This window comes from Mustela nivalis, assembly GCF_964662115.1.
Source record: "Mustela nivalis genome assembly, chromosome: 6".
Lineage (NCBI taxonomy): Eukaryota > Metazoa > Chordata > Mammalia > Carnivora > Mustelidae > Mustela > Mustela nivalis.
In genome coordinates, this window is record NC_139025.1 from 88,279,829 (window position 1) to 88,298,256 (window position 18,428).

The window sequence follows — 18,428 nt, forward strand, 5'->3', positions numbered from 1 at the left end:
AAAACAGTTTAAAAATTTTTTCTTAAGATAAATGACTCTGAAGCCACAATGTGGATAGTACTGTTGTTGTTGTTGTTGTTGTTGTTGTTTCCATGATTCTGAGTTTCAAATTCACGAGTTTAGGAGGTATGGATTTCTTGCTTTATCATGTGGTGGGACACTGTAAATGGGAGCTGGCCCAACCTTATCTTTCCCTTCTGCCAAGAATGAAATCCAGGTTAATGTGGTATAGGCCGTCCAGCAGGAAGAAACTGCTAGCCGCCACTGGATCCCAAAATTCCATTGCCATTCACTGGAGGGATAAGTGGTGCATGCAATGTAGATCTTTATTGACATGGTGAAAGGTAACTCCATTTATGGTGGTAGGTAAATAACTCAGAGATGTTTGTACTGTCACATTACAAGTGTTTTATATTTTACTGTAATAATTGCCAGGAGAAAGGTTTTTTTGTTTTGTTTTTGTTTTGTTTTCTGAAGTCTGGGATTGAGAAGTAATTTATGATTCTAGGTGACTTGTCAAGAAAGAGAGTTGCTCCATTTTATGGTATTTCTATTGGTTACTTCTATTTAAAACTCCATCTAGGGTAGAAGATGCTTTAGGTCTTTCGATAGAGAATGGCTTTGCTGACACATGGTTTATTTAGTGCTTGTCCTGTCATTCTTCCTCTCAGGCTAGCATAATCCTTGGATCTGATGGTACCTTCTACTGGGCATAGGCATGGGGAATTAATTCCTCCTTTTTTTTTTTTTTTTTTTCCTATTGTGGGACTCATCATGTATGCACCTGACTTATCTTTTTCTTCTTTTTACCTTCTTTATCTTTATATCCCCAACACTACACAGCAGTAGGGATTTAATTTCTTTTTCTTCATTTTCTCTTTTACTTTCTCTCTGTTCTTAAATCTTGAGCAGTATGAACTCATCATTTTGGAATGTAGATGTATAGAGATGTTGCCCAAACAAACCAGTTAAGACCAAATTAGAAAACCTCTTTGTCTCTTTTCTTCTTATCTACCTCCCTAGGAGATTGGATATATGATTCATGGATTCATGCTTGACCAATCAGAGTACTCCCATTTCTTTGGCTGCATGGAGTGTTGGGCAGGGGTAGGCACTTGACCCCAGCTAAGGCAGTTTCTCTGAAGTTTCCTCCTGGAACTGTTGAAAAGACTGGTTTTGCGAAATCTGCTAATCTTGTACTATGGGACTTAGGCTTTTGGCAATGTCTTGCCACTAAAAGGAGAATGCCAACTCAAAGATAGAGTTGTGAAACCCCTTTAATCTTGCTTTGAGACTTCTGGATCCAGCCATACTGGGAACCTCAGATTTTTAGTTGCACAAGGCAATATACAACCCCTTGCCTTTTTTTTTTTCTTTCCTATGAATTTATAAATTAGTTTAAGTTCAAATCATTTGTAACCAAATAATTCTAATGTAAGTAGTGAGCAATCTTTTGCATTGCAGGCAGGGATCCAGTCTTTCAGATTTTAAAGATTTTTCTAGAAAAATTGGTCAACTCTAACTTTGCTTAACATCTATGACATTATTCTAAAAATGGTCTAGTTTGTTTACTATCTGGTACATTTAGCTTATCTGTAGTTCTAGAAATCTATTGACAGAGCTTTTTCCCGGGCAAGGTCAGTCTTGGAAAGTCAACATGGAAAGAGAAGGTGATCAAGTAGACAGACCTCAAGGGAAAACTGAAGAAAACCTTTTCCCTCCACGAATCCCGCCGTCTCTTAGTCTACAGACTCAGACACCACTTGTCTTTTTTTGTTCAAGGATATTTCTTGGGGATCAGTGAGGTAACATGTCCTCTGTGTCAAGTGTGAGAGATGGAAAGAGGAAGCATCTTAGCTTCCACAGGATGTCCCTATTCAGTATCTTGGGCAGTATGTTGATAAGGAGATCTGGATTTATAAAACTTATATGGAAAAACAAGTAGCCCAGCAGTCTGATGAAAAATAGGGTGGTGAAAAAGACATGTTGAAAAATCCTGAAAAGAGAAAGTTAGAAACTGTTAACCAGAGGTTAGAAAACCAGGAACAAAACAAAACATTCCTAAATGCATGCATTGCTCCTTCTTGCTATTCAAATTGTTGTCTTTATTACCAACAATGCCTTGCAAAGGCAGCTCCTTCCCATATGCTGGCTTGCCTGTTACTCTTTCTTCTATTACCATGTTTTATTTTCTTTGAACATTTATCACTATCTGAAATTATCTTGTTCTTTTATCTTTTGTTTTATTTTCGTTTCTGTTTTGCCATCCTGTTTTCCAAAGCATTGGCAACAATTTGTAACCATCAGCAGGGTATGTGTTTCTGTGAGTCCATATTTTTTCCAACACTTGATAACATCAGATTTTAAAAATTTTGCCAAATGGGTGTAAAGTAATGGTCTTAATTTGAATTTCCTTGATGAACAATGATGCTGAACATCTGTTCACAGGTCTTATGTGTTTCCTCTTGCCCATTTATCTATTAGGTTGTTTTGTTTAGTCTTACTGAGTTGTAGAAGTTCTTTATATGTTCTTGATATCAATCCTTTTCCACTATGTGGACTGTGAATATCTTCTCTCTACTTTAAACTGTTTACTTGCTCTAAGGTGTTGAAGAACAAAAGTTAGTAATTTTAATAAGGTCTAGTTTATCAATTTTTAAAAAAAATTATTTATTTATTTGACAGAGAGAGATCACAAGTAGGCAGAGAGGCAGGCAGAGAGAGAGAGGAGGAAGCAGGCTCCCCGCTGAGCAGAGAGCCCGATGCGGGACTCGATCCCAGGACCCTGAGATCATGACCCAAGCCAAAGGCAGCGGCTCAACCCACTGAGCCACCCAGGCACCCTAGTTTATCAATTTTTAATTAGAATCAATGCTTTTTGGTCTTATTTAAGAACAATTCCCTACACCAAGGCCTAAAAGATGCTCCTATTTTCTACTAACACTTTATGATAGTTTAGAATATGTCCACACATTCTTTGGTATCATGCCCTTCAAGAGACTCTTCTTCCTCAGCATGTGGCCGGGACTTAATGAGTTGGTTTCTAAAGAATAGAGTATCATGGAAGTTTGTGGCTTCCTAGATTACATACTAAAGACATTGCAGTTTGCTCCTTACTCTTAGGAGGAAGCCAGCTGTCATGAGCCCTGTGGAGAGCTCCATGTGAGGAAGAGACCTCCTGCCAACAAGCTGCAAAAGTTGCCAGATGTGGGCGCCTGGGTGGCTCAGTGGGTTAAGCCACTGCCTTCGGCTCAGGTCATGATCTCAGGGTCCTGGGATCGAGTCCTGCATCGGGCTCTCTGCTCAGCAGGGAGCCTGATTCCCTCTCTCTCTCTCTCTCTGCCTGCCTCTCCATCTACTTGTGATTTCTCTCTGTCAAATAAATAAATAAAATCTTTTAAAAAAAAAAAAGTTGCCAGATGTGAGTAAGCTATGGAGGAACTAGATCCCCCAGCCTAGCCAAGCCTTCCACTGACATTAACTTTGGCCAACATCTTAATTGCAACCTGGTAATAGACCATGGACTAGAACTACCCAGCTAAGTGGCTCAGATTCCTAATCTATAGAAACTGTCATATAAATGTTTGTTGCTTGAAGCCACTAAGTTTTGGGACCATTTGTTGTGTGGCAGTAGATAACTGATGCCAAATTTTAAATTTTTTTTTGACATTTAGTCCTTAATACATCTGGCCTCACTTTTTAAATATTCTGTATAGTAGTGATCCAATCTCATTTTTTCCTCATCTGGATAACTATTTTTTTCCCCCCTACCATGTTTATTGGATGATTTTTCCTTTCCTCTCTGGCATATAATCACTGTCATACATCACATATTGAAGTTCTATATATGCACTGCTCCTATTTCATTGATTGATTTTCCTATTCCTGTGGCAGTATCACTCTATTGTAATTACTGCAGCTTCATGGTAAGTCCTGATATCTGGGAATGCATATTCCCCACTCCTTGCTCTTTTTAAAAATTATCTAGGGTGTTTTTGACTCTATTCTTTTATATAGAGTATATTTTAGAATAACTGTATTTAATGTAATGAAAACCTTTAGGGCAGTTTGGTTGGAACTGAACTAAGTCCTATTTGAAGAGAATTGATATATTTATGATATTATGGCTTTCTATCCATGATCATGGTATTTCTCTTCTTTCATTCATGTTACTTTTAATGTTTCCTAATTTCTATAAATTCCTCTGTGGTGGTCCTGATTTCTTTTTTAACTGATGAATTATTTTGGCCTTGTGGTTTTACTCTGATTTGCACAAGTGAATCTCTACTTTTTCCTTTCCTGTATTACCCTAATAGAGCTGTGCTGGTCTGCCGCCTGCTGCAGAACAAATTCACTACCTACCTCCTCCTACCAGTGAAAAACAGCCCCTTCCCCACCAGTTTCCTGAAGTTTTTCTCTAGAATTGATCTTGGTGACAGGAGTCAGGGTTCATTATAGTGCAGCATCTTGGTCAGAATTAAAATGAGAAACAGTTTACAAACCTCTTCCTAGTATTCTCCTTGAAGCTAAATACACTATTCATGAAAAAGTTCTGGGATGACATTCCCACAGAAATCTTAGGAATAATCCAGCTTTCTTATTTCTTGAGTCAGTACCCAATATACCAGTGCCCCATAGGATACTGGAACAGAGGAAGAGGAGAGACCTTTTTAGTTTGTTGTGATGAGCTAGACTTTTAGGATGTTGTCAGATTCTCTTTGGGATACCAACTCTTTCAAGGCAAACAGTTCCTATCCTGGGAGCCCACATGGGGAGTTCCATGCGAGGCACTGCTGTCAAATTTTAGGCTAAGGCAGCCTGGGAGTTTTAAGGAAATTCTGCTAGCTGTTCTGGGAACATTGTATTTCAGGATAGCCAAATATGTAACACTTCACTTATCTGGTATGAGGGGGGTATCCCCCATAAGCAAATTTTCCAGACAACTGGAGGTGATAGTTAAGCACCAGTAATTTTGTTAGCCATTTTGATGGAACTCTTTCTAAATAATATTTCATACCACTTTGAATATATGTCTCTCTGTGCCTTCTTAAACACATTATATTGAACATAATCTTACCTTTTTTGGAAATGCAAGGGTTTCATCGAATGCCAGTTTATTTTGCTATCATACTGATTCCCTCAGGACTAATATCCACTTCGTTGTTTGAATCTTGAGCTCTTACTCAGTTTAACAAGTATTTTTGAACAATTATTATGGGCTGGGTACTGTTGGGTTTGATTCTCTTTCACAATCATTATTTTCTCTTATTTACTATTAGGCTGGGGGTATATGTGCATTTACAAGTTCTCTACTATTTCTAATGTAACATGTTGACATTTTACAATATCGGGGGGGGAGGCACATCTGACATAATAGTGTGAAAACCCCATTCATCATCCTATAAACCACAAAAGGATCTTCCCATTCATAATCTACTGATGTTTTTGGAGAACCAGATCCATCAAGCTAATTCAGATTGTTAAAGGGAAGAGGGAGTATCAGTTTGCCATATTTCTCTTAGGCGACAAAATTCCTGTTTCTTATTACTACTAGGCTATTCACTTCTGAAACTGGGAAGTTGAGATTAGGAATTGCCTTTGGACAAGGAAGTCATACATTAGAACTGAGAAACATAGTCATCAATGACACTAGTTTTTTGACTTCACTCTGAAAGTACATGTGTATACAAAGGTCTCCTTGTCTAGAGTTTATTATTTTCATTTTTATTTTTATTTTTTCCAGGATGGCTAAGTGGAACTCCCAGTTTTCCAGGTTTACTCAAACATATTTACCTACCTTTTGCAGAACCGTGTTCCCTTCTTTTGTAGAGAATGATCCTGGGAGAATAAAGGACATGAATAAATAAGCAATTTCTGGGAGTTATCATCCCTATCAAATAATATTCAGTGAGCTATTAGTTAATGTTATATTTAGATAGTGTCTTAACAATTTTTTATATACAGAACATGGAATTTTTAAGACAACCACGTGTATGTGTGTGTGTGTGTGTGTGTGTAATTTTGTATCACTTTTTTATTTATTGGTAGGAATAAATGGAGGCATAAAAAGGTAAGATGTGTCATACAGCTAATAAGTGACAGGACCAGGCTTGGAACCTGGGTCCTACAAATCTACATTCAGGGCTCTTTCAACTCTTCTTTTACCTCCTGCTTAATCCGTAACCCTTAAAAAAGTTTATAAGCTATGAAAACCATATAAATATATTCTAAGAGAAGTTTTCAGAGCTATAAAAATGTAAAGATGAGAATATATCCTGGATTTCTGTGGCATCTCTCTTCCAAAATATTTTCTCAGTTATTTCTTTTCCTTTTAGCTTCCTTGTGAGATAAAAAATGAAGAGGAATTACAGTCACATTTTAAAATTGTGAAAATGATGTTCACAGAATTAGAATTAGAAAGAAACTTTTTGGGTTACAAATTTGGTTCTGTAACTTGAGCAGCATGTCAACTGGTCGGTTGCTCAGGCGGACTCTGTAAAGATTGCTCAAACATCATAGGTCATCAAACCATCATGGAACTTTGGTAATCTTGATGAAGACAACAACTCTGCTTTTTCTCCAGTAGTTGGTGAGAAGGGATGCTTTGATGAGTCATTGGTGGACAGAAGGTAGGATATATCAGGGAGCATGGGAAGCTTGGTTCTAGAGAGGTGGGGTCCAGTTAATTTCAGGAGTTTTGTTTTTGTTGTTTTTGTTTGTTGTATAGTATGTAAGGTTGGAACTTGTATCTTATATTATATCTTGTATAATATACAAGGTTGGAACCAGAGTGACCTATGACTTCCCAGTGGGAACCATGGTCACTGTGAATGTGGTCTAATATATATCCTAACATCTGGATGACCCCAGGGACAATGGTTGTGGATATTTGCTTTTTAGGGAGAGATGACTTTTTGTTTTCTGACATTATGAAGACCATATATCCAATGATAAAATTTCTGGTGAATGTCAATTCTGGCTCTAAAGCCAATATAAATTATAAAATTAAAGTCTAACAAATGTTTTATCTTTTTGCCTATGTACTTGCTGCCACAAGCAGGCCAAGAGGCGTGGTGCTCTACATCCAACTCTGTGTCCTTTAGATCTCTGCATGTATGCTAATGGCACCATGGTGTTAAATATGAACAGATACTGAAGCTGTATCATAAAGTAATGACTTCTCATTTTTTTAAAAAAAGATTTTATTTATTTATTTGACAGACAGAGATCACAAGTAGGCAGAGAGGCAGGCAGAGAGAGAGGGGGGAAGCAGGCTCCCTGCTGAGCAGAGAGCCTGATGTGGGGCTTGATCTAGGATCCTAGATCATGACCTGAGCTGAAGGCAGAGGCTTAACCCACTGAGCCATCCAGGTGCCCCTGCTTCTCATGTTTTATCTCATGGGTTAGATTAGCTGGTGATGGATGCCCTGGTGCTCTGTGTAGTGAGAGATTTGGGACCATGTTGGGATCACCAGGAAAGAGCACTGTGATTCTGGGAGATGGGAGAAGTGGTATCTGTGTCCTTTGTTGGCTTCCTCTCTATACAGCATACCCTCAGTTAATGTTCCTTCTTGCTTCCACCCAGAACTCTGTGAGGTCTTAGGCTACTTTCTTTGAGAACACATTATTTGGATGGCGCTAAGAAAGGGAAGATCATTGTTCTATATCATCTTCTTTGTGTATTTAGGGTTGGAATGCTTTAGAATTATGTCTGATACTATTCTTGGAATCTTAGAAAATGCACATGGGAAAATTGGTGTGTGTTTGGTGGCTGATAGTGTTTTGGAAACTCCCTTGAAGGCATTGACACTGAGAGAAGCTGAAGGTGGAGTGTAATGCTTACCTTATGATTTTGGCTGTTAGACTCTTTCCTTACAAAATTCATGCTCAAGACTTTTGATCTGGGGGAAAAAGAACCAAGATAGGGACTGAATAAAGTACATACAAATATTCATACTATATCATTGTTATTTAAAAACAGTTTTATATTCTAAAGCTATACTGTCCACTATTGTAGCCAGTGACTATATGTAACTGTTTACATTTAATGACAATAAAAAAAATCAGTTCCTCAGTCACAATAGTCATCTTTCAAGTACTTAGTAGGTGACTAGTGGCTACATACTGGATAGCACAGAAAGTTCCACTGGGCAGCCCCATTCTAAAATCTTGGCTTAGCAATGAAGCCACACTTAATGGTTCAGGAAGGATCTCAGGAGACTTGAAGGGGTTCTTTAAGGGCAGGGACCTCCAAGTCCTGGTATTCTAGCCTCTAGGTCACAGTGTGGACTGAGTTTACTTAGAGGCTATGTGCATTTTAGGTCTTTTTTTCTTGATCCCAAGATTCTAAAATATTTAATAAATGGAAATGCTTCCCAACTGATTTAAGATTTAAAGTCTAAAGAGGGTCAGGAAATGAAAGTGAGGTTTTTGGCTTTAGTTTCTCACTATTTAAACTCTTTTGACAAAATCAAAGATTAGTTTTTTTGGAGGGGGCTTTTCTCTATTATTTCTAATTTTTAAAGTTCATAGTTTCATATAGTATATAATTTGGTTTCTTACTATGATAGCCCTAGTTTGTATCTACAGATTAGTTTCATGTCTATTCCATATGGTTGAGTTTCTATATATTTTGGGGAAGTAAAGGTGATATTAATTTTAAGACCTTTTTGATAAAATTTAAGGAATGCCTTTCTTTATCAAGGTGCCAGACCCGTAACCCTTTTTACAGCATGTGTTAATGCCTTTAATATAAACCCAAATAACTGGTAATGTGATAAAATTATGAAGGAAGGTGTGTTTTTGCAGTCTTTTAAGAAAGATGGGAGGACCTGCATTTTGATATGGGTGTGGTTTGTGGGGATCAACCAGCTTGCTAAGAGAGGGGAAGGTTATATGGTATTAAGGCTCACTCAATTCTGAATAGGAATTGGTCAGAGAAAAGTTTGCTCTGACCCAGGCTGAGATGGAGTTACCACTAAAACCAGGATGTTCCTTTGTTTGCCAAAGCTCACACTTCTCTTTCAAGGAACCGAGTCTCTAGTTCTTCTTCTATTTTCCTCAGTGTTTCCTGGTACTTCTTCAAAGGGAAATAAAAGAAACTACAGTTATTAGCCAGAAGCTTTATGCTCTTTCTAATCATATTAAGCACGTTTTCACTACATTGTCATGTGAATGGTTGGTATTTTCACTGCCATTGTGTCTCCTTTCCCAGTCCGGAGAGAAGGACTACTTCCACTACTCCAGATCTCTCATTGCACTTCACCACTGGGTAGGTGTCTGCGGTTATCAGGATTATAAATAGGAAAAAGGTGCTCATTTTAAATTTAAGAGCACATAACTTGTGAGACTAGGGCACTAATAGAATGATTCTGGTGGTAGAGTGTCATCCTCCCTAAAAGCCTTTGTAATGCCACCTTGAAGAATTAATGTTGTTGCAGTGCTCTTTAAAAAGCCTGGTTTCATTTCATCCTGTACCCTAACAAACCCACTGCTATCCCTTTATTGAGAAACTGTACCTTTATGCAGAGGGCCTGGTCCTCACAGAGCTGAGCCACAAATGTATAGTCTTCCATTACCTGGGAAGCCAAAATTCAGTCTTAAATTTTGTTCAATAAATTGCTATAAGAACAGTAGTGTACTTGGTGCCTCGTAGGTTCTAGGCCCTAAATGTGCTTTTCCAGTTTTTCTAAATATGTATTTCTGTACATATAAACTCATATTTTTTTAAAGGATAAACAGGCTATTCTTTATGGTCCCAAAGAGAATTATTTGGGGACAGTTGGGAGAAAAATAGATACTAATTTATTGATACAGATTATGGAAGGTATCCTATAAAAATGTTACAGAGAAGGTGATTTGGGGGACTGTATTCACACAGTCTAGTACATTCCTTCAAACTGTGTGACCAAGGATCAAGATTTCCTTCCTTTGGGAGAAGTAGCATTGAAATTATTGTCATTACCTTGGCTAGCTCTTTCTCTTGGTCTGCACAGGAAGCTTCCAGCTGTTGTAACTTGGCCTATAGAAAGCGAAGGAGACTGGTAACTCAGCCAGGCAAAAGCGGGTTCCATTCTGAAATGGGATCTTCAAGGTTATCTTATAGGTCCATCAAGTGCCTCAGGACCAATTTCAGATGTCTTTTTATTGGAGGGGATTCAAACTTGAGGTGAGATGACTCTTGACTTTGAATTTAAATGGTAAATATTAGCCAAATGGAGTACTGGAAGATATATTTCCCATGCAGAGATTATAGCAAGGACCAAGACTGTGAAATAGCACAAATTTGGCATAATCAAAGAAGTTATGTGGTGGGAACCTAGGGGAGATTTGTTTAGAATGAAGTGAGGTGGGGAAAGGTAGCCATGTATGAGATTACGTAGGGGTTTATAGCTTCTAGAGAGTTTGATTCTTTATTCTAATTGCAGGGAGAAGCCAGGGGAGAGTTTGAAGTTGTAAAGACACAATTTGGTTCATTTTCTTTCTGTGTGTGAAACGTATTGTTTAGGGGTAAGTGTAAAAGCAAGAGGATCAGTGAAGAGGCTGCTTTAGCATCCAGGTGAGGGTTTAGAGTGTTTTTCAAAAGGGTGGTAGTTATAGCACTAGTAGATAGAAAGGAATAGATGCATTTGGGATATATTGTATCAGCAGAGGGGACATACTGCAGTCTTTCCTCCTTTCCCTTTTCAGTTCTGTTGTTCCCACTCTCATCTAGCTACCATTATTTCATGTTTGGACTCTTCTCACAGTTCCTTTCCTCTTCAGGCAATTACATTTAGGACCAAATAACCAAATGTGCCGAGGACTGTATTTTACTTATTTTATTGTATTTCAAACAGAAAATTTTTATTTATTTTTTTCCAAAATTTTATTTAAATTTTAGTTAGTTAAGATGCAGTGCAATACTATTGGTTTCAGAAGAATTTAGTGGTACATCACTTACATACAAGACCCAGTGATCATCATAAAAAGTGTCCTTCTTAATGCTCATCAACCATCTAGCCCAGTCCCTACCTACTTCCCTTTCATTAGCCCTCAGTTTGTTCTCTGTTGTTAAGAGTCTCTTATGGTTTGTTTCCCTCTCTTCCCCCCCCCCCCCCTCCTGTATATTTCTTTGCTTTGTTTCTTAAATTCAACATATGAATGTAATTGTATGGTATTTGTTTTTCTCTGACTTTCACTTGGTAAGGGCTATATTTTAAAGATTTATTTATTTATTTCAGAGAGAGAGACAGAGAGTGAGTGAGCATAGAGTGAGGGACAGAGAGAGAGAGAGAGAGAGAGAGAGAATCCTCAAGCAGATTACATGTTCAGCCTGGAGTCTGACACGTGGGCTTGATCCCAGGACCCTGAGATCATGACCTGAGCTGAAACCAAGGGTCAGATGCTGAGCCACCCAGGCAACCCTAAGGGCTGTATTTTAATCTTTTTTTTTTTTTTTAAGATTTTGTTTGTTTATTTGAGAGAGAGGCAGTGAGAAAGAGCATGAGCGAGGAGAAGGTCAGTGGGAGAAGCGGACTCCCCATGGAGCTGGGAGCCTGATGCGGGACTCGATTCCGGGACTCCGGGATCATGACCTGAGCCGAAGGCAGTCGTCCAACCAACTGAGCCACCCAGGCGTCCCTAAGGGCTGTATTTTAAAGACAGTGGTCTGAGTCACAGGTTGTTGAGGTAGGCATCCTATTAACTACTGAGCTGATCACCAGCATGCAGGAGGAACAGAAGCAACAGAGATGATGTATATTTCATAGAATTAGAGATGCCACCTGAGAATTCTACAAAATAGGTGGGCAGAAGGGAGTAATTCAAAGGGTTGATAATACTCTGGAATGTTTTAGGGCTGGGCCAAGCACTGCCAGGAAAAAAATGGCATTGTTGTGCTGGGAACTTTCTATCTAGAGTCTATTGGAATCAGCTCACCTGACGTGGCCAGTATAGCCAGACTTAAAAGTGTTACCACTATATTCTTGCAGGCTTACATTAGCAAAACACATTTTGGGCGAAGAAGGAAGAAAATTAATCTCCTGATTATTGCAGAGTTATGGCAAGGGTAGTCAAGGAACTTCATATTCCTTTGTAGTCTTAGTTCCAATTTATTCCTGAGATACATACAGAGTCCTGATTTCTTTCTTCCCAAATAAGTTTCCTGGATGGGCATGCCCAAGCAAGATTACTTAGTGGCTTTGGACTTCCTTTTTTTTTTTTTTTTATTGCTATCAACACTGATTTGTCCAACAGAACATAGGGCAGTAATGCTCTCTTCTTTCATTTTCTATTTTCAGTGTGTCCATATCTTTGGAGGCTTCATGCACAGAGTATAGGCTTAAGTATGGACTTAAATGTGGATTTAAGAAGCAAGAAAGATTGAGAAATAGGGACAGTCTGTTTAAAAGCCCATTGTATATTATACTGTTAGGTAGTAAAACATAATTTTTATCTTTATACTGAAGAATTCTCTATTTGTTCTTAAATATATAAAAATAACTCTCAATTTAAGAAAAAAGAAACCAGGGGCACCTGGCTGGCTCAGTCAAAAGAACGTGCAACTCTTGATCGCAGGGTCATGAGTTTGAGTCCCATGTTGGATATAGAGATTATTAAATAATAATAATAATGATAATAGTAATAATAATATTTAAAAAAGAAGAAAAAGAGAGATTAGGGAGGCAAGGACAAAGAGATAATCCTACAGAAATGATCAAGTAAGAATTTTATCTGCTCTCTGAATAAAAACGTCTAAATCTTGTATCTTTGATCAGATGGGTTGTGGTTGTACTCATGTTCTTAGCTCTGGAACACAACTAAGGAAATGCTAAGCACTCTATGATGCACTTAGCAGAGGTCACTCTGTACTTGAGGGACCAACTGACTGAATCCCTTTCTGGATGGGAGTCAATGACAGGATGTGTAAATTACCTAGCACACAGTAGATTTACAAATCCAAACTCTGCCTGTGAATTCATACATGTGTTTCAGCCAGACTTTTAAATAATCACCTTAAAATCGTGAGCCTTTAATGTTTTAGAACTCCAAAAAAGAGAATATTTTGTATATACAATTTCATTCAATTTTCAAACCGAGGCTGGGAGGGACTGATTAAATTGCCCACCTTCTCATATCCTCTGTAAGTACCTCTGGGGCCAGGATTTAAATGAAGGACTTCAGCTGCCTCTAATATTATTATGTATTTGTGCATTTGTCTTCTGCTTTTTTTGATGGAAAGAGAAGAAAAAAATATATGGCTTCAGACTGAAATTCCTTACTAAGGGCAGAGGAGAATTCAGCACTTAGCAGCCAAGGCTTAAGACTGGCATGGCTGAAACTACAAAGAATTTGTCCTAACTTTGACAGTTGTTTCCACTTGAAGGCTTGTTTTCTGGTCATGCAGCCCAAACCCATTCGAGATTGCTTTTTTGTTTACCTTTGACTCTTCTGGGGATCCCTCTGTTTTGTCTTGTTCACACTTGGTTGCCTTATGTGATTTTCTTGTAAGCTGTGGGTTCAATTAGAAAAAATAGATTTCAAGTAAAAAATATATCAAATTAAAAAATATGGAGGACAAAGATATTCTCTGCTGTGTGGGGCCAATTCCTTGGCCTTGATTGAAGCTGCCAGGAAATGGTCTCTGGGTGGATACTTGGTATATTTGGGAACATCTTTGTTCTACCTCCATCTTCTCATTAGTTTTTTATTTTATTTTTATTTTTTTTAAAAATTTTTTTATTATTATTTTTTAAATTTTTTATTTCTTTTCAGTGTAACAGTATTTTCTCATTAGTTTTGACCACCAAGTAGAGTCTGCTCAAAGAAGGAGTACTTCCCTGAACCCCCTCGTCCAGGCTAGATTACTCAGGGCTCCAGCATGGGTCAGAAAGTATGGTAATCATAAAGAAGCCCACTGTATTTTGACCAGGAGTTGAGGTAGAGGGAATACCTGGACAAAGGAGAGGTAACTTTTTGGCATTAAGTATTTTAAAAGTCTCTAGTGAAAGTAAAATTAACCTCTCACCATAAGGGTCCCAGTCCATCCCTTCAACAGATTGTCTATTGGGATCCATTTCTTGTGATAGAATGAGGAAGCCATGGGATCATAGACTACCTGGAATACCCTATGCACTCCTTTCACCGGGCACTTGCAGGCCAAAGCCATGGCACTTAGCTCATGTGGTTCAGCCTCAGGAGAGTGGAGCAGGAGTAGCAACCATCCCCAGCACAGGTCTCTCTGAAATGTGGGATTCTGCATGATCTTTTCCCCTCCCTTGCCTCTTTGATAACTAGGGGATACTCAGGAACATGAGAGCTCCTCCCCACCTTTCTTTGAAGTTCTGCTATACTGTGGACCAGAGTCTCATTCTTCCTATCCTGTTGAGAAAAAGAAGCAGAGTATAAGTAGAGTATAAGTGTGCATCTACACACCATCATCTGTCTTTATTCAGTTGATTTTTCTCCATTTCACCCCAGAGATGTTTTCCTGCAGTAACTGTACCTTCCTGCATAATGGCAGGTGAAGGACCTGTGGTTTGATCTCAGTATGGACACACCAACTTACCAGGGATTGAGATGTCCACATGCAGGCCTTCCTAATAATAATTTTACCAGAGAAACCCTACCCTCTATACATCTCCTTCCCATGGAAGAACACAATCTGCCATGACTTTGGAGTTGACTATTCTTTGTATGTAAAAAGGGGAGACTATTTTACCTGACAGTGCTGAGGAATCAAACCTATCAAATTGCTCTTCCTGCTTTTTGCTTACAAGTATGGCTGTTTTTTCTTCCAGCTCCTGCAAGGCTTTTTCTCTCTCTACTGCGGTGCAGTTCTCCTTCTCCCACTCCTCATCTTCAGTCAAGTCTCTGGTCTGGGTGATCTCACTTTCCAGCCTGTATAACATAAGCACACACTATGAGGAATGACAGCCTTCGAACTGGTAAAGCATGTGTCAGTTTTAAGGGTACTCAATGATAATAAATACAAAAATCAAGTTGGAAATACTTTCTTTCCTGGAACCTTAGGATCAGAATCACTTTAAAGATAAGACAAGCAAGATTCCTATGACTTCCACATCAAACACCCCAGTGTTCTTTCAGCTCAGGTAAGCATCACTCATTCTTTTAGGATTCTTTGAAAATTGCTATATTTCAGGGTTTGAGACATAGACAAACACCAAAGAATGAAGAAGAAACTCTTTTCATATATAAGATACAGGTCCCCAGAGTAAGCTGGAAAATTCAATTGTGTTTCATTTCTTCCACCCAGTTCTTTGGGTTAGGAACGTCCCTCATGAAGCCCCAACACTTACCTCTGAATCTCGTTTTCTTTCTCGTGGATTTTGAGAAGAAGTTCTTGATTTGCTTCATCTATTCTCTGCATATCCCTTTCAAGGTCCATGTTCAAACTGTTAATGTTCCTCTTTGACTGGACCAATCTTAAGATTTCCACTTTCTCTGACCTATAAACTCAGCCCCCCAAATGGACAAGGGCCAGTTATCTTAAGATCAATAACCTTTGGACCAAAGAGGGTATCTAGAAGACATGTAACTCATTAGCCTGGCTATTTCTGGTAGTGTACTTTTCCTTTTTTATATTTAGGAAATTGCATTTCTTAATTTCTTAATTATTAATTAAAATATAATTAATATTCTTAATTCTTAATTTCTTAATTCTTAATTTCTTAATTATGCTCTACGATTTGTTTCAATAATTCTTAACTCAGCGAGGGCGGTTTTACCCAGCATTTCTCAGCCAAAGTGCTCAGGATTATAGTGCATCTCCACTTTGGTTCCAAGAGAAGTTTTGCTTCCTTAAATAGCCTTTTGCATTGGAGGGAGTGGTTTTTCAAATTGTTCACAATGCTATGCACTTTTGTCAAGTACTTCTATTTGGGTAGCAGGTACATAATTTATGCTTGGACCCTGCTTTATGCAGAGCCACAAGAAGTTTCCACCACCAGTTAGGACTTGGTCTTTTCCCACCTCCCCCATCTGAAAACTTCTCCACTGCCTGCTGTAATGCTTGAGAATCTACTATGGGAGTCACTTCATTGAGCACACAGGAGTAATCCAGGCATTCACATTCATGAATGCAGACATCTTTTTTGAAGTAAATTTGAATGAAATAATAGTAACTTAATGCTAGTATAGTCTAGAAAGTTATCTGGCACATGGGAACCTCTCAATAAATTTTTCATTTTCTTTTGTGGCACTTAAGTATAATTGGTTTCTCTCTAAAATAATTAACTAGAAATAAGATAGTGAGGCAGAGAGACTTTTGTTTTGAGTAGGGATGAGGGATGATTTTGGAAAAGAAAAGTCCTACCTTGGAAGGGCTGGTTTGGAGGGTAATGGCTTTGCAATGGCTATCACTTCAGGAGGGCAATGGGGTGCTTGGGGCGGAGAGCGGTGAGGGATGGATGGATAGGAGCTGAAGGAAAGAGGGAGACTAGAAGATGAAGAAAGGAATCAACAGCAGTCATGCTTCATACCTTGGTTCTTGGATGTGGCTTTGCATAATCATGACTACTTACTCATAATCTAGCTGAGTGTTCTTGTGTCCTTCCATTGTAGATTCCCTAAAATACCAGCAGAGATGTATCTAATAAATCAGGGGAAACAGGTCCATTTATAAAACACAGTAACTGGCTGAGAGTCCCAAAAGATAGGAATAAAATTAAGTTAACTGGTTTCCTCCCTCCCACTCCTACATTTTGGACATAAAACTTAGCCTTCTGAGTCTTCTGTGCATGATAGGATTATGCTTCGGTAAGGATATGGTGAAGATAGAGGGATAATGCTGGAAAATTCAATATATATCCTGCTAGTACTGAGATGATTCACCAACACAAAATCCTTTGGAAGTGTATACATGGCAATAAGAATCAACAGAGGTCATCAATTGTTCTTAAATCTCTTTTTTTCCCTCTATGCCCAGCTGCTTCTCTTAACACCCCATGGGCATGGATACATGTGCATAACTGCCCTGAAAAATAATCTCTTTGTTTGCTCGCCTGGCTTCTGCAAGGATCTCCAGATATTAAGATCTCTAGTATTAAATAGGACTCAGAAAAAATAAGCAGTAGTAAATAATGTGGCTTATTCTGGTACTTAGTTGCCTCCTTTTCTCCAATAAACTCTACCTCCCTTCTAATGTATGATCTTCTTGATTCTGCCCTAGTCTGTTAGCTTCTGAAGAGTTTAATCTTTCCCCACTGGAACCATCCAATAGAATCTCAGAACCTTCCATTGGGTCATGAGTCTGCTATTGACATAGGATGGGTGGGGCAGTATGTCACAGTAGGGTGGGTAGCAATGGTTTCTCATCATTTGTGCCAAGTTCAGAGCCTAGATGGGTACATGTTTCATGACTGAGTCTTCCCTTTGGTGGTGGTAGTTTCAGTGGATCTGATTTCTAGGCAGTTTGAAGGGATAGCCTCTGTCTGTATTCCTCTGGCAGACTGAGCACTTTCCTTGTCCAAATGTGACTCATGTGGGAGCTCTGGGTCCTAACACCAGCATCCCAATCCCATAAAGTGGCCAATGCACTACTCATTCATTCAACAAACACTGAAACTTTGAAGGAGCACCTATTTTTGCCAGGCACTCTTCTAAGTACTAGGGAGATAGAGTGAACAAAACACCTGCCTTTATGGAGTTTACATTCTAGGTTATGTGTGTCGGAGAGATGGGACAAGTAACAAAATAAATGAGTAAATTTATCTTATCTGGTAGGTACCTTTTGGCCAGATTCTATACAATTTGTAACTTTGTGTGTGTGTGCTAGTCACGGAAACCTGGAAGTTTCAGATCTTGACTTAATAAGGACTGCATTGAGTTGATTTGTGGGCCAGAGTGACTTCTTAACATACTGTAGTTTCTAACAAACTATTTGTAAAATTAATGGCCTCTGATGACCCCCATTACCATCTCCCTTCTTCCTGAAAGAAGGCATTTCATTGCTTTATGAAGCTGTACACAGAAGAGTAATTAAGTAACAATTCAGGCCAATGGCCTCTCCTAGGAATTAATGGTAGGGAGAGTTCATTAACCCCAGCTGGTTATAGCTTCTCCAGGAAATGCCCTGGACCAAGGTTATTGTAGCGATTAATGTATTGGATAGAGACTTTAACTGGGATAAAAATAAAGCTCTATCTCCTTCCTGGGGAGGTTTTCTCCTTGAGGGGCTACCAAAGGCAAGCCCGTAGGAGCAGCAGAACCTCAAGCCTGGGGCCTTCTGTGGGATGAAGACAACAGATTGCCATTAGTGAGGCCTGTCCTGCTAAATCAAAGTAAAAACAGGGCCTTGGGGGCAAATTAAGGTCCTTGATATAAGCTTTCCTGCTATTTGGGAGGTGGCTTTTGATTAACACCCAGTACAGCTGTTTCCACCTTGTTAACTTTTCCATGCCACCCCTGCCCTATGCAGAAGAGTGGGG

General features: G+C 38.8%; 1 protein-coding gene across 14 annotated transcripts; it reads right to left on the bottom strand.

Moving 5' to 3' along the window:
• Positions 1 to 1,556: 1,556 nt before the first annotated feature.
• Positions 1,557 to 17,201, bottom strand: TMCO5A (transmembrane and coiled-coil domains 5A). Of its 14 annotated transcripts, none has more exons than XM_082737737.1 (13): positions 17,137 to 17,200; positions 16,524 to 16,591; positions 16,316 to 16,438; positions 15,300 to 15,374; positions 14,757 to 14,880; positions 14,311 to 14,361; positions 13,421 to 13,492; positions 9,965 to 10,021; positions 9,519 to 9,578; positions 9,015 to 9,079; positions 7,844 to 7,901; positions 5,798 to 5,838; positions 1,557 to 1,996 (listed from the first exon to the last, which is right to left on the bottom strand). In XM_082737737.1, the coding sequence occupies exons 2-13, from the start codon at positions 16,556 to 16,558 to the stop codon at positions 1,798 to 1,800; spliced, it is 960 nt and encodes a 319-aa protein (XP_082593863.1). In that variant the 5' UTR covers positions 16,559 to 16,591; positions 17,137 to 17,200; the 3' UTR covers positions 1,557 to 1,797. The 14 variants fall into 14 exon arrangements, with proteins under 14 accessions (XP_082593863.1, XP_082593862.1, XP_082593860.1 ...); XM_082737736.1 differs by having other exon boundaries at positions 1,749 to 1,996; positions 15,300 to 15,449; positions 16,316 to 16,420; positions 16,524 to 16,565; positions 17,134 to 17,201; XM_082737734.1 differs by having other exon boundaries at positions 1,749 to 1,996; positions 15,300 to 15,449; positions 16,524 to 16,565; positions 17,134 to 17,201.
• Positions 17,202 to 18,428: the final 1,227 nt, after the last annotated feature.

Coding starts and splice junctions, on each gene's coding strand:
- TMCO5A (XM_082737734.1), bottom strand. CDS start 16,558: ATGGAAGGACACAAGAACACTCAGCTAGATTATGA. Junction 14,362..14,756: donor AAGAAAAAACAGCCATACTT/GTAAGCAAAAAG, acceptor TTTTCTCAACAG/GATAGGAAGAATGAGACTCT. Junction 5,839..7,843: donor CTAACAGCCAAAATCATAAG/GTAAGCATTACA, acceptor TTATTCTCCCAG/GATCATTCTCTACAAAAGAA.